The sequence below is a fragment of the Myxocyprinus asiaticus genome, chromosome 32, assembly GCF_019703515.2.
Source record: "Myxocyprinus asiaticus isolate MX2 ecotype Aquarium Trade chromosome 32, UBuf_Myxa_2, whole genome shotgun sequence".
In the NCBI taxonomy this organism is placed as follows: domain Eukaryota; kingdom Metazoa; phylum Chordata; class Actinopteri; order Cypriniformes; family Catostomidae; genus Myxocyprinus; species Myxocyprinus asiaticus.
In genome coordinates, this window is record NC_059375.1 from 330,976 (window position 1) to 347,900 (window position 16,925).

Below are 16,925 nucleotides of genomic sequence, written 5' to 3' on the forward strand. Positions count from 1 at the left end.
TTTTTTGTTGAAAAGTGCTGAAGTGTTTAAAAGTGAAATGGATCATTTCTTGCAGTTAGTATGTCTGGGAAACAAATACATTTTTCCACATCTTTTATATACTTTTTCTCTCTCTGGTGGTAACTGATGCACAACAATATTTTTGTCTTTGCTGACTTAATTTGAGTCTTTGTTATCGATACTGTAGAAAGACTGGCACGATCACATAATTTTTTAGGATCAACTTCGTACTTAAGTACCGGTGCTTATGATGTCCTACAGCTAGGTGCTTTCATTGATGATTCGGTCAATGGCTATGTTGTCTATTGAAGAGAAGTGTCATGTGGTTTAATCATGATTTTATTGGTTCTTTCAGAAAGTGAAAAGCTGGGACGATGACAGCTTTCAGCTGGAGGAGAAGGTAGTGACATCATCTGCAGCTCCCAGGAGCCGAGTGGCACGCACCACCAAACCTGTGACCTACACACTCGATTCAGACTCTGACGACTTTTAAACTCATTCAGAGTCAGAAATCTTTCTGTATGCGCAATACTTGAAGGTCATGCACAAAGTTGCCTAATGTTAGTTGAATAATTTTATTTATTTATATATATATGTGTGTATATATATATATATATATATATATATATATATATATATATATATATATATGTATATGTATGTATATATATGTATATGTATATATGTGTGTGTATATATATGTGTGTGTATATATATATATATATATATATATATATATATATATATATATATATATATATATATATATATATATATATGTATATATATATATGTATGTATTTGGACATTTACATTAAAATTCTATAAGGCATATTTCAAACTGTTTTATGTACAAAGCCTGATGTTTTATATCGGCTCTTTTTAACAGACGAAAGGAACAATTTTTCATAACATTATTGCATATTGGTCAATGCTCCTTGCTTTGTTTATTCTTGCATTTTATACGTTGTTTTGTCTTGTAAATATTTGATGTTCTCTATCCGATCAGTGCTTATTAATAAATCTTGTGTGACATTTGTGTCGTATAATTATGATATTGTGTGTGTATGAGAGAGAAAGATTAAGGTCCAGACCTATCATGCTCTTGGATACAAAAGTAACTTGCAGACCATCTAAAATCCCAATCAGTGAAATCGACTGAACAAAGACACTGGAAAACACTCTAATAGGCCACGTTCACACAGCAGCAGGATACGGTTGTCAGTCCTGTATTTAAGTGCTTAATATGGGTACGTTCACACACAGGACAGTTATTTACGAGAGTGACAACCACATTCTATAACTGAACTGACACCCGCAAATTTTCAGGACTCACAACCGCATTTTCGGCAAACCCGTGTTGTGTGAACGGAGCCATACTGGACAACTAGTTATCGGGCACATAATATGTAGTGATAGCCACGCTGCACTGTTTCATGTGGCATTTCTGAGATATGAGCTGTGTGTCATTCGAAGATCCAACCACAGGAGCTGCTCACTGGTGCAAGCCACGCGTCAAAAAGCTGTTGGGGTTGCAGCAGTCTCCAGAGTGTGTTTCTAAGCTGTTGAAAGCCTGTTTGAAGTCTATGAAGGTTGCATACAATGGGGAGTTCCATCCTAGGGACTGCTCTATGATCATCCTCAAGGTTGCTATCTAGTCTGTACATGATCATTCACTTTGGAAACCAGCTTGTTAGTCTCTCAGCAGTCGGTCAATCTCTGCCTATTAATCTTTCCGACAGGATCTTTTTGAAAACCTTAACAGGTATAGACAACAGGGTGATGCCTCTCCAGTTTTTTCATTCAATTAGACTTCCTTTCTTGGGCAGTTTAATAATGTGTCCATGTTTCCAATCCTGAGGTATCTCCCCGGTATCCCAGGTTTTGCCAAAGAGCTTGTATAGCATTTTAGAAGAGATTTCGGGCTCCACTTTTAATACTTCTGGGGAAGTAAAGTCTGGGTCTTGGGCTTTTCCATTATTTAGCAGAGAAATTACCTTTATTTCTTCATCGGTTGGTCTATCGATGATGGTGTTGGGGCTTCGTTCAGTATTAAAATCAACAGAACATTTATTAGAATCAACATTACCTTATTAATCTTTCAAATCAACAATCATCAAAGATAACTATCAATTATCAAAATCAATAGAATATTAATAAAGATTAATATTGCCGGGGCACCACCCTGGAATCAGGAACTAATAACCAGACATTACTGGGGTTAACCTGTGGGATGGGCTCTGGGGAGTCCAGTCTGGCCTTTCAGGTTTAGAATGTACCTGTACATGGCGTGTGCAGTAATTGCAGTGATGATCCAACCACTAAGGAGGAGCCCAAGGGCGACCAGACTGATAGGATTGTAGGGCTTTACTGGTTGTTTAGATCAGTGTTACTATCAGAAATAATTGATAATTATTTCTTTATTAATTAATATTTAAATTAATTAATTGAATCTAACTCATTAAAACCTCATATGGGGCTCCAGTAAATGTAGTGTGCTACGTTTAGGAGCGGGTTTGGTTATTAGCAATAATTAATAATCAAGATAATTATTAATGATTAAAATCAATAGAACATTGATGAGAATAAATGTTAGCTTTTTTTAATCCTTTAAATCAATTATCAAAGATAATCGTTAATTGTTAACATCGATGAAACACTAATTAAAATTAACACTAGCTTATTGATCCTTCAAAGTCAACAATCATCAAAGATAATTATCAAAAATCAATAGAATATTAATAAGGATTAATTTTGCTGGGGTACCACCCTGGGATCAGGGACTAATAACCAGATAGTATAACAGTCTCAATATTAGATTGTTTTCTTAGGAAAATCAACATCCGAAGAATATCAATTTTCAGAAAAAAAAAACAATGAATGAAGGCTTGAATCAGAGCACTGACTTCCCGTCAGCATGACACAGGTGTATGCAAAACAAACCAAAACACTTCTCTTTGTAATATAACAAAGTTTATTTATGCAGTAATATCAGTTAATAATTAATACAGTGCAGTCAATAAACTTCCGACTTACAACTACAAACTAAACAGTGATATGATTAGATATGGAAACCAGAATAATCCTATAACACAAGGTGTGTGTGTAAGGAGTGACGCGCAAAAAATGGCGGACGTGAGTATGTCACGCGAGACTTCCGACCAGAGAATATGGCCGCAAATGTGGGCGGAGAGAAACCAGTCAATGGCGTCTACCAGTTACCTCGTGTATCCACTTGTACGATAGCTTAGGGACAAAGCTGAGTTTTATCACGAAGCTATCTACTAGCCAAAAATGTGCGCGAGAATGTTTGTGAGGGGTCGCGTGTGTGTGGGGGGTTAGAACGAGAGAGAGAGAATTAAGTGACGGCCCCAAAGCCGGTTTCGCGATCGTGGGAGAGAAAGCAGCTGTTAGTTTATCACTCAGACGCGGTCTTTGATTCTTTAATGGATAAACTCAGTTTGCCGATCTCACCCGCGATGGCGGAAATGCACAACAGTCCAATGTGGTTGGACTACAATACAGCAAATCTCATTCATGATAATTAATACCCTGAGTATTAATCACAATGAGCGGATTTGGTGGTCCATAAACTGTACAAGCAATAACCTTGATACACAAGAATAACACACTATAATATTCTATCTCTGCCCAGACATAAACCTCTTACTTGAATCGCATGAGGACGCAGAATGTGTGTTCATCCGTCCTTTAACTCCGACTCGGTTCCTCGAGGCTCGGGTGATGATGGGAGGCCATTTCCTTGCTCTGTCAGCGGGTGGTACGGCTGCTGATTCTCGGCGGGCTGGCGGAGAATCAGTTGTAGTCTGTTATCGACTTGATTGAAGATGGAAGAGAAATCTTTTCTCTCTTCACTTCTGTAGGCAAACGGATGAAGATGCGGATTGCTCAGCGGTCTCCTTCGGATCCGTTAGTGTTCGGTGGAACATGGAGAAATCTCAACTCGTCCAGCGAGATGGAGATTGTATGGCCACAGTTTCAAGTCGGACGTTACTTCCATGTGCCACGAGGCTACACCTGAGAGCAGCGATGAGTTGAGTCTACACACGGCGAGCAAAGTTGCTGGAAGCAAATCCCAGAAGCATTACAGAGATATTTCTACTCCTGATGATGTCATGGTTGAGGTGCGTTCTGTCATGTGCCTCATTGAATAGGAGTTGTGAGTTCAATCCTTTAGTGAGCAAGGCTTCATGGGATTTGTAGTCTGTTTTGGACTCCCTTTGTTTGATTTTGGCATGATTTTTATCAGTAAAATTTATGACTTGGTATGTGGGCCTGAGTTAGGTTTTACGACTGTGTTAGGCCTGCCTTTGTCTTCTATCTGAATACATGAGGCCCAACATTCCCCCCTTTGGTCTGAAGAGTTGGTTGTTGTCTAGCATCTTTAGAGCAACTGAAGGGCTGAACAGTTGTTGTCGGTTCACAGTAACCTGTGGGTCACGCCGTCCATGTTATCCTGATAGGAAAGAAAACGGTTGCACAGTCCATTAGAGTTCACAGAGGCTTTATCATCTGGACAGAGATTGAGGCACATCTGGGCATAGAACTTCTAGCTAAATCTAAAACTACATTCATCACACATAAACATTTCAAGTTATTGGAAGGCACAGCATTAACCGTAACACAATCCTTTGTTGTTCTTTGGTCATAACACAAAATCAAAGTAGAACCTGACATTGGTTACTAGGAACAAAATGTTAGAGGAAAGGAGGGTTAAAGGTTAAAAGGCTTATCCTTGGAAATGATTGGGGTTAACGTGGGATGGGCTCAGACTGGTGTGTAAAACGCGGCTGTACGAGGAGGGAGTCCAGTCTGGCCTGTAGGTGTTGAATGTACCTGTACATGGCGTGTGCAATAATTGCGATGATCCAACCATTAAGGAGGAGCCAGAGGCCAACCAAACTGATAGGGTGTTCTCGGTAAGATGACGATCTGCTTATGTGACTAGGAAATATAGGGTCAAGCCAGTCGGTTTGAGACTGAACTTCACTAATTTCGTCCCTTCAGCCTGAAGCTGCTGTTGAAGGGTGTCATCATTGGTGAGATTGTGACCTCTAAATGAGTCCATGATCTCAATTTCTGCGTCATGTTTGTTGACGTTGAGATGATGGAGGACAATATTGTCAATGTGCATGGTGGCTCCTTGGGGAACCATTAAGAACACCGTTTGGTTTGGTAGCCTTAGTTTAGTGGCTGTATCATGGCGGTTGTATGACATTGGGACTTCGGTGACTAGTGTGTTAACGAGCCAGTGATTGCCTGCTCGCTCTACCCTTGTCTCTATTCCTTCATCTTTGATGGACATGCTACCTTGACACTTGTTCAGGGAATTCGGCTCTTAGGCCACAGAGGTAGTTAGTCACCTCTCTAACAAAGGGGTTGCATTTGGACAAACCCAGTGAATATCCTTTGTCTTGGTACACATGTTAAGGTTAGGGATAAGGTAGAGTGAGGGGTCCTCATCATGGTAGGCAAGTGTTGGTGGTGTTTTGAGGTGAATGTGTGCATTACCTCTCTGAAAACCAACATTAAATATGGACTTTAGTCTGTATATATTCTGCCTATGATGGTAGATTTGAGGATAAATCCTATTTTGAGGTTCTGAGGATTTACATGGATTGGAATTCCAATGCCAAAACTATATACCAGGTGTATCTGTGAGGATTGCACAATGGAGATAGTAGCAGATCTAAGGATTGTTCGACAAGGTCTAGGGAGACCAGGTAAGCTGGAATCCTTCCACCACTCAGACTGTTGACTGAGGAGCTAATTTCCCTGAGGTCCTGCATTAGATCTCTAACGATACACACATAAGTTGTCTTCTCTGACAAAGTCCCTAAAGCGTGCAAAGTGTTATTGATAAGAACGGAGTGCAAATTTACAGTGACTATAGTACCCAGAAGGGTTTTATTCAGGCCCTGTAATTGTTCTTATTGGAGTCGTTGTCTCTGCTGGATTTTTTGACAAACTGTTTTCTGGACCAAGTGGTTTCAGTATGTCAACCTGAGCCCACGTGTCCACGACGGCAGTCAATGAGCAGAGCCAATCGGTTCAGTAAGTCCTGGCCAATTAACAGTGGTTCCGTATTAATGGGACATATGTAAACAGGGTCTATTAGCATCATCCCTTGAAAGATAATGTCGATCCGGCCCGTTTTGTGATAGACGATCTATCTTGCGTGTAGCTTGTGATGCTTACGCTGCAGTTCTGTCTGTAACAGTTTGCCAAGGGAGAGCTTTGCTCTAGCCACCTCTGCGACGGTGTTAGAACACATTAGACTTATTTTGGAACCGGTGTCGAGTAGTGCGTGGGAGTTGATGCACCCACGTGTCAGGCGTTGCCTTTACGGAACAGATCGCCCAAGAAGGTCAGAAAAGGAGGGTGTGGCATGTTAGGAGTGACTGTTTTGGGGAGCAACTTGGACCCTGTTCCCCTTTTCCCGACCTACGAAGTAAACTTTGGTGTTAACGGGAAGGGGTACATCGTCTAGTCATACTGACGGGGTTTCGGCGCCGTGTTCCTTTGAGGAGTTCGACGGACCTGGTGAACAACGGAGCACGTCAAGCTTTGTTACTAACTCAGTCAAGCATCTCCTTATATCCTCCATTTCCTTTCTCAAATCTTGTTCTCTTAGGGGGTTTGAAACCTTTCCTACCCACCCACCTTCTTGTTTGGGTTTTTGTTCGAATCGCGCCTTTCCTTTCGGCCGGCGAATGTTTTATTGTTTAGGCCTGCCATGACCCTGGGGGTGTGTCTGGTCACCACCCCCCTGGTTCTGTTGCCTACCCTGCTGGCGGGGTGATCGGCGCCTCTGGGGTCCTGTTCTAGCATTCACCTTAACGCAAGGCATTTCGTTGCCTTCAAGCGCAAGGTCTGCGTATTCTGAGGCTTGGATCCCCAGGACTCTGGCGTTGCCTTCATGCCCTCGGGCAGGGCGCACGCATGTCTCCCACGCCAGTTGCGCGTACTTTCTGATTTCCTGCATGGTAGGGTTGCTCGTTCTGCAGTGCATTGTGACGTTATATCACACGCTCTCGTGGAGGTTGTGAAGGAAGAGAGACTTGAAAGCCCGTTCCTCCAGACTTGGTGTGTTACGTCCTTGGAAGTACGCGGTTCTCAGGCATCTGTAATACTCGCACAGAGGCTCATGCCTCTTCTGTGCGATGGCGAAAGCGCCTAGGGTAGCGTAGGCTTTGTTGGTATACGGTGAATACTCCTCACGTAGGGCTTTACACAGAGCTGAGTAGCGGTATCGGGTAACAGTCAGTAACATTTCCATGAGCACATGGACACTCCTCATATGAGCTTGAGTTTTTCACACGATGAAGCATGAGGTAAGTCAACAAGGCAGTGCTCAATTTCTCTGAGATAATCATCAATGTTTGAATCTTGACTACTCTGGTCAAAGCGCTGTCCCTTGCGAGGGACTCGAGTTGTCGATGTTGTTGGTGTTGGTATGACCGCAGGTCGTCTGAGTCATCCGAAACACCATAGTCACTCAGATCACTATAGCGATGAGGACGACTTCTTCCCCTTCGTGGTGGGGATGGTGTCCTGTCGACATGTGGCGGCCCCGTGTTGCATACAGCTCCCTGGCTAATGGGGCTCTTGAGCCGCTCACACCACTCTGGGCTTGGAAGTAATTTTACCCCCTTCGTGGTGTGGAATCGATCTGGTCGAAACACAAAGTGGCGTGACTGAAAACGGACTGAGGGGGGCAACTGGAAGGAGGGGCACCTGCATCCAACCAGCGGGCCGCTGGAGGAGCTTGAAAGGCGTCTAGGAGGACAAAGTCAGAGACTATACCAATAGGGGCAGCTTTGCTCCTAGCGTGTGTCCCTGGGTTTACAAAGGGTACAATTCTACTGGTTGTGCTAAAGAGGGGGCCCTCTTCGATGTCAGATGTGGTGCTGTGCATTTCCTGGGTGGCAAGGTCAGCAGCTGCACTTACTTGATCTGACTCTGCTCTTAGCTGGGCAGCTTTGAGCTGCCTGTGCAGAGTTTCATTTACCTCTTGCATCCAGGCATTATCTTCCTGTGCCCGGACTCTCTCAGCTTGGGTGCACCTAACTTCTTGACGTAGGCTGAGATTTTCCTTCTGCACCGCTTGGTAGCTGTTCTGCAGCTGTGTGAGCTGGGCCTGGTGCTCTGCGATTTGCAGTTGTGTTCTGCGGTGATGAAGGAAAATTTAGCCCATGAGGTCCAGGATTCTGCACTCTGGCTTCCCGACTGGCTTGTTGACATAATCAACTACAATGTAGTTCAGCTCAACATTGTAGCCATTGAAGTTATCTCTCTCCTCTGTGGAGAGACGGAGGATAGCGGCAACCACATCTTGCGGTGCTTGGTCGTCTGCCCTCTGAGGAGCTTCAGCTCTGGCCACGTGGGGTGATTGGCGACTCATTTTACTGGGGGAGTAAAAATGCTCATGACACAGTGGCTCTGATAGCTTGTTACAGTTGCTATAATGCCGACACGAACGCACAGGTGAGAGGCTTTGACCTGTGGCTTACGGGTCCCCTGCCAGCCCTTGGCACAGGTGCATGCAGAACAATACCAAAACACTTCTCTCTAAAGTATAACAACGTTTATCAATGCAGTAATATCAATTAATAATCACTACAATGCAGTCGATAAACTTCCGACTTCCAACTACAAACTAAACAGTAACATGATTAGATATGATAACAGATAAGCCTATAATGCATGAAAGGAGAGTAGGTGTGTGTGTGGGTATATATATGTGTGTGTAAGGAGGGAAGGAGTGCACAAAATGGAGGGCGTGGCTCTCGTAGAGATTACGACATGCAAGGTTTCCGGCCAGAGAATGTGGCCACGAATGTGGGCAGAGAGACTGGTTAATAATCTATCTCTGCACAGATGTAAACCTCAAGTCACATGAGGACACAGGTAGAATGTGTGTTCATCCGTTGTTTGACTCTGACTCGGTTTCATCAAAGCTCGGGCAATGACGGGAGGCCGTTTCCTCTCTCTGTTGGCAGGCAGTACGGCGGCTGATTCTCGGCAGGTTGGCGGAGATATCAGCAAAGTCGACTCGGTTGAAGAAGGAAGAGAAATCTTCTTTCTTCACTTCTGCAGGCAAAAGGGTGAGACGCGGATTGCTCGGCAGTCTCCTTCGGATCCGTTAGCGTGCTCAGTGGAACATGGAGAATCTTGGCTCGTCCAGCGAGATGGAGATTGTATGGCCAAAGTTCAGGTGTGTACATTACTTGGGCAACGAGGCTACACCTGGGAGCAGCAGGGCTGCAATTAGACGCGATGCATACCATCACTGGAAGCAAAGTTTAGGAGGAATCTCCGGGGTTTTATACTCTTGATGACATCATGGTTGAGGGACGTGTACTGTTGTGCGTTTCATCCAATAGGAGTTGAGAGTTCAATCCTTCTGAATCTCACACCTAGGTGTAAAGTGACCCGGGCTTGATGGGATCTGTAGTCTGTTTGGTCTCCTTTTGTTTGATTTTGGTGTCTGATTCCATGTTATCAGGCTTTGAGTGTTCCTACAGGCCTCAGTCAGGCTTTATGATGGTGTGTAGGCCTGCCTTTGTCTCCTATCGGAGCACATGAGGCCCAACAATATGTAATGATGTTGGGGTTGGAGGTAGATCTGGTGGATCTGCTTGTGCTGGACGATTCAAGAGCTCTTCAAAATACTCTTTCCATTGAGCGAGTTGTTTGGCTTGGTTGGACAGAACTCCCCCCCCCCCCCTGTCCTTGACAGGTTGGTCTGTCATCTGTCTTACACCTGCTAGTTTCCTTGTAATATAGTACAATTCTCTTAGATTGTTCTGTCTTGCATTTTGCTCTGCTTGTTCTACCAAGGCTTCAATGCTCTTTTTGACTTCTTTACTGGTCCCTGCGTAGTTACTGAGCTTCTGTCTTTGCAGCTCTTGTTTTGCTTTTATTTACAAGTGCTTTCCTGTCTTTTCTGTCCTTTAACTTGCTTATTGTCTAACCCTATTGGTGAAATCCACTCCTCATGCTGCCTTGTTCTCCTTCCTAGGATTTTTGCACACATTTCTTTCCATGTTGACTTGTTGTCTTCCTATATTTGCTCTACAGTTTCATCTTCAGGCATGGGATTTCCGAGAGCTGCAAATCTGTTTGACAGTTCTACCTGAAAGTTTGTTCACATTGCCTGGTTTCACAAGAGCTCTGTGTTGTATCTCGATCCTGACTTGTATGCTTGTATGTTATATATTTTACGTTTCAGCCAGAACTTTCCTGTAACCAGATGGTGGTCCGATCCCACATCTGCTCCTCTTCTAGAATGTACATCATGCATGGAACGTTTGAAGGTGCTGTTAATACAGATATGGTCAATCTGGTTTTCCATCTGATGATCTGGAGAAATCCATGTAACTTTGTGGATCCTTTTATGTGGAAATATGCTTCCACCAATCTGATAAAGGTGCAGAAGTCACTGAACAGTTTGCCGTTCTCGCTGGCAACTCCCAGACCTTCAACGCCCATGAACTGCTCCTTCCCTGTGTTATCCCTTCCTGTCTTTGAATTAAAGTCTCCCATCAAAATAATAATATATTTCCTTGTTTTCTTGTTTAATATGTTCTGCAATGACTCATGAAATTAAATTTTTCTGTCTCCATCTGTCATTTGTGGGTACGTAACACTGAATATTTAGCACACTGCGTATCTTGGTGTAGAACCTGGCTGTGATGATTCAGGATGACACTGGTGTCTATTCAATCAGGGATTTAGCCGCCGCCTTGGACTGCATCATACCCACTCCTGTGTGTGGTGCATATTCATCTTTGTGTCCTGAGTAAATGACGGTCTTTCCTGTAGCAAAACGAATATTTCCTGACTGTCCATCTTTTCATTAAAGACACCTCTGACCATCTTCTCATGTCATTCACCCATCTTGTTAGTTCAGGTGAGTACATTTTTTGTTAAACTGGGATGGGGGAAAGGGTTTTACTATATCCACACACACACACACATATATATATATATATATGTGTGTGTGTGTGAATTTTATTTAATATTGCGTTTACAACTATTTTAATCACAGTAAGCCTCTTAAAAATGGGTGAAAAAATAATTTTAAAAAGTAAAAAATTTCCTTTAATGTCATGAACTTGCAGTTAAAATAATATGAGCTGTCCTGTTTGAAATGTCATGTCAACTACACATTTTAACAAATTATTAACAAGCTGAAACCCTAAAAAATAAAGCAGAATTACACGTATAACAATGAAATGCTTGTATCATGAAAAAGTGCAGTGTCATAGCTGTCTGAATGTGATCTGACAGGTCCAATTTACCTTCATGAGTGTCGAAAAACAAACTTGTACTGTGAAAAAAACAACAACAAAAAAACACACAAGCATTTTCACATAGTAGAAGGATGGTGTAGACCAGGGTACTCAAATTTGGAAAGCCGGGAGGCCAGAAAGCAGGATACCTTTAGCTTCGCGGGCCGCACTTTAAAAAAAAAAATTATTATTCTTTAAACTGGTTTTACTTTTTTTATATAAATGAGGTGAGCAGACTATGCTATATGCTATTTAATACATCATGGACACATGTAATTAACACAAGTAAAATAAAACATTATATATAGATGTATGTAAAAAAAATACTTGTAAAAGTGTGGTTCTTTAAAAAAAAAAAAAACTGATATACTATCATAATGATCATATGTTTGTTTGTTTTAAAAGATCCACACTTTTACTAGTATATATACTGCAGCAGAATGCACCACTCTAAAAAAAAAATGACAAAATCTACATTTTGAGAAATGTAAATTTTTTGCCTTCTATAGAAAGATGATGATCTGTTCTGTTGTCACTGTCATGACATACTGGCCACCTAGTGAACACACAAACACCAGAGATACAGTGCCCTCAAAACAAGACATTTATATCCAATACTAGCTTCAAAAGCAATGAGACATCATTATCTATTACCCTCTTTTCAGAGTTATTTTGGGTAATGCAAATCACAAAAATTGTATATTTGGGAGATGATGTCTCAACTCCGTTATTGCAGGATTACCCTTTTTTCCTGTTATTACTGTTCACGACAATCATATACTCTGAGTTGATTTGTCACCCAACACGGTTGATTTGCACTATGGCTGTGATGAGCAGGTGTGGAAGACTTAGCCTGGTCATGTTTAAAGTGACTGAGTGTGTGTGCAGACTGACCCTGCACTCATGTTATATAAAAGTGGCTAATAATCAGATTTATATTTGCAGATTTATAGTTTAATTCATTATTTTTATCTGTTTGCGGTTTCTTTTCCTCCATAACGGTTCAGCAGTTTATAAATACTGAGAATTACTGTAAATCAGTGGGTACTGATCCACTGAACATTGCGACACTGACTCAATCACTCGCAACACCTTAATGAGCTCACACATTGTAGCGCAGCTGTTATTAATCAGCACCATCACTGTATGAATGACACTATCGTTTTCGTTGAAGATATTCAAACGTAGTGTTATTCTAACAGATTAATGGCATAAAGAAAAAAATAACAACTTAATTATTTAAAAGATTGTTTCACTTTCATGGTAATTATGAATGAAAGACATTACAAACAACATCTCTTATTTAAGAAAAATAATGCTTGGACTTCATAGTTTTACACTTGTGCTCGTCTTCTATCAACTTGAGAGACTTCAGAAGAAACAAGGATGTTTCCGATAAGAGATTTTTTAGGGAGCGAATGTTTCAGTGCACTGGAATGATTTTGTGATCGAGACAGCCTGTCAAATGTCCGACTCACTGATCAGTGCCCTGACTTTGAACTACGGAACTGATTGAGATTGTATGTGGCAGACACTAGAACCCGGGAACAGCTGCCCGAGTGGAGGATGTTGCAAGTTAGAGATTTATTTGATCAAGTTTACACGATGCTGTTTAAATGTAGACGATTCTCTCTTAATTTAACTGATACACTGATCAGCCACAACATTAAAACCACCTGTCTAATATTGTGTAGGTCCCCCTCGTGCCACCAAAACAGCACCAACCCACGTCTCAGAATAGCATTCAGAGATGATATTCTTCTCACCACAATTGTACAGAGCGGTTATCTGAGTTACTGTAGACTTTGTAAATTCAAACCAGTCTGGCCATTCTCTGTTGACCTCTTTCATCAAGGCATTTCCATCCACAGAACTGTTGCTCACTAGACTTTTTTGTTTTTGGCACAATTCTGAGTAAATTCTAGAGACTGTTGTGTGTGAAAATCCCAGGAGATCAGCAGTTACAGAAATACTCAAACCAGCCCATTCTTATTTGTATGTCCAGCTCATGAAATCTTTTAGAATTAAACATGCTCGCAAACCAGTCATCCTCAGTTGGCAGTGAATCGTTCTTTTGAGTTGGTTCTTATTCAGTTAATTCACAATTTAAAAATTCAATTGGTTCACAAATTGGTCTTTTCAAAATTTTATATATATATATATATATATATATATATATATATATATATATAATATAAATAATAATAATAATAATAATATATATATATATATATATATATATATATATATATATATATTCAGTAATCACAAATGCCTGGAAAGGTCATGGAAATGTATTGGTCAAATAGGATTGAAACCTTCCATAATGTACATCGTTGGAGCCTTTCATACCAGTTTCCAATTATCTCCAAAAAACTGCTAAAAACTATACAGTACAGTCTATTGTTTGTTTGTTTTTAACAAGGGAGTTACAACATATGCTAATCTATACACTTAGCTCTCTCTAAAATCCCAGAGTTTTTATTTTATGCAACGAACTGAATGTAAATGTTTTAAATCAAAAGACTTGACATACAATGGCAGTGTAAGTTGCCATAATATACTTTTTACTGTCAAAAACATGATGAACGTTGGCTCTTTAAATGTTGTCATGAACATTGTATTTTCATACATCACTTAGCAGCATCTATCAACTGTTTTGTGATACATGCAAGTGTAAATGCTTTAGAACATAATCATAATGCTCTTTGTTAGAAGAGAGTTGAGCTCAAAATACTCCATGTTTATATGCAATTCTTCATTGCAGCCAGCAGATAGTAGAATTGTATTACAAAATCTGGGGCATCAGACCGGGGATAATGATGGACCTGAGTAACAGGAAATACTCTAAAAGGAAATATTGATATTCCATGATATTATCATGAAACCATTATATATAGTAGTAACATGCTAGGAATAAAATGCTGCAAGACCATTTTCCATCCATAAAAATGAGTTTCCCCAATTTGCCCTGTCTCGTCCCATTTTGGTGACCCCCCCTCCCCACCCCCATCGAAAATGAAAGTGGTCTGGACCTCAAGTTCATTCAGCACTGAGCGCGCGCTGCAAACTGATAACACGGCATGTAGTGCATTATTACAGAAATGAAGCCAAAATCGTAATTTAAAAAGAGAAGGAGTGAGAGGTAGCAAATCATTTGAGTTTTTTTTACAAAAGAAAGGTCAGTCATACGTGTCAACATGACTATTTACGCAAATATTTGTTAATGGCACACCTGAACTCATACAGCCATTTATCCCACTGTCAGTGCTGGTCTTCCATGTAGGCTATCATCATTTTCAGTGTGCGATTGACACAGTCAGGTTAGTTTGGGGGTGATAGGCCATAGTCAACTTTTGGATTATGCCCCACTGCTTGCAGACTAAGTTGAGGAGGTAAGAGGTGAATTGAGCCCAACGGTCAGACACAAGATAGGCGGGTGTCCCCCATCTGGTAAACATTTCTTCCACCAGGATTCTGGCTATCTGAGGTGCTTTAGCTACTCTTAAAGGAAATAAATCAACCCATTTGGAACAGTAGTCGATTATGACAAACAGATGCTTGTTTTGTTTGGTGTTTTTTGGAGAAGGTCCCATCAGATCTATTCCGAGCATGTAACCTGGTTCGACGACTGGAGTGGATTGTAAATGACCTGATAGTTTTGAGAGTGAAGGCTTATATTTCTCACAGGTCTGACATTCTTTACAGTACTTCCACATGTCCATTCTTAGGGTTGGCCAATAGGCGTCTTCTAGAAGCCTAAGAAGAGTCTTTAGTCTTCCCAGGAGACTGCTTAGAGGGTTGTCATGTGCATACTGAAGAAATTTACCATGAAGACTTGCAGGAATAGCTAATTGTAATTTCTGTCCCATCTGACCAACAGGTATGCTACGAAACAGAAATCCATTTTCCTGTACATACTGAACTCGTGAAAGGTCGTGAATTGTCTGTGAATCAGCCTTTTTGATTAGCTCTTGAATCTCTGGGTCATTTTGCTGCACTGTGGCAATTTGAGTCAGATGTACAGGTAAATTGGCTGGAATTTCTGTGGATTTGGTGGCTTTGACTACTGATAACATGTCTGGTGAAGTGGTGTGTTCCTGGGTTCTGGATAATACGTTGGCCACGACATTACACTGTCCCTTTCAGTGCTTGACTGTGAATTCGAAACCTTGCAATTGTATAGTCCAGCGGGTAAGACGTGAGGATGGCTTTGGGTGTTGGAAGACCCAGGTCAGAGCAGCATGGCCTGTGACCACTTCAAAATATGGTCTCCATTTCTCCACAGCCCACACAACTGCTAAACACTCCTTTTCAGAAACAGAGTAAGACTTCTCTGCTCCTCGTAGCAATCTGGAAGCGTACACAATCACATGTTCGCCACCTTCTGACTGTTGTGTTAGCAGGAGGAGGTTTAGATTGAGGCTCTCTAGAAGACTGAGGTTTCTTCTTTTGCTCCCCTGCATTGATTTGGCTCCAGTATCTCTTAGCTTCCTCAAAATCTCTCTCAATCTGGGTTCCTATTCTTATTAGTTCACCCACATCTCTCAGCGTTCCTCTTAGTAAACTGGCTAGACGTGGATTGTAGTTTCTTAGAATAGCTTGTACAACTTCCTTTTCAGACATTTCTTTGTTCCATCTCAAGCATAAGGCTCGGTAATGGAATGCAAAATCCCTGATGCTCTCCTTTGCACCCTGCTTCCTCAAGTAATCTCCTTGCAGCTAAATCTTCATAGTCTTCACTCAAAAATGAGTGCAAGATAACTTCTTTAAACTTCCAAGTGTGAACATTCCTTTTCTCAGCCTGCCATCAATCCTTAGCGCATCTTATCTTTTAGCTCAGATGTCAGAAAAGCAAGTATCTCATAGTCATGAGGGGTCGAATCACAAAGTATTCTTCACAGCATTCTATGAATAAGATTGGGTCTTTGTCTTGGCTGTTGCTAAAATGTAGAAAGTCAAGTTTCACAGGTGGGTGATGGCAATGTTAACACTTTCTGGAACCAGTAAGTGACTATACTGAACATTGTAGGTTTGATCTCTGGGTTTGGAAACAGAAGTTGGTACAGAAGAACTTGGATACTGATGGATGGTCATAGATATTAAAGAAACAAGAGATTTGAGCTTGTGATCGATCTGAATATCATGTCTCTTCAGACAATCAATCATGGACTGGCCTAAATCTTGAACAGTAAGCTCTAGCTTTTTCTTGACTCTGTCACATTCACAGTCTTCACGGTAATTCAATCTTCGATGGCTCTACCTTTGCCCTCTAACTCAGTATGAGAATCTCATTCACTCACCTTCTTGATACATTCCTCAAAGCAAATTTCTAGTGAAGTGAAATTTTCTGACAGTAGTTCTAATATTGCTGCAACAGAGGTAAGTGGTTTGTGATTTGGTTCTTCCGATTCAGGTGGTGGAGGCAGCGGAAAAGGAAAGTCATCAGGAGCTTCATCCTCGATCCCTTCATTCTCTTCCTCGGAGTCTATGTACAGTTCAGTGAAAGTATTAATCAGCTCTCTGATAGGCTCTTTACAGGTTGTAAACGGAACAGATGAATAATCCAGTCCGGGCACGAACTCATCCTCCTCCAGAGCATGAACA

The 16,925-nt window shown here is 41.4% G+C and overlaps 1 protein-coding gene across 2 annotated transcripts in view; it reads left to right on the plus strand.

Moving 5' to 3' along the window:
• Window positions 1–1,035, plus strand: part of LOC127423030 (DNA topoisomerase 2-alpha-like) — a 62,021-nt gene extending 60,986 nt beyond the window's left edge. For both annotated transcript variants that reach the window (XM_051667007.1, XM_051667008.1), the window contains exon 35: window positions 356–1,035. In XM_051667007.1, coding sequence (XP_051522967.1) covers window positions 356–493 — 138 coding nt within the window. In that variant the 3' untranslated portion in view covers window positions 494–1,035. The remainder of the gene's footprint in view (window positions 1–355) is intronic.
• Window positions 1,036–16,925: the final 15,890 nt, after the last annotated feature.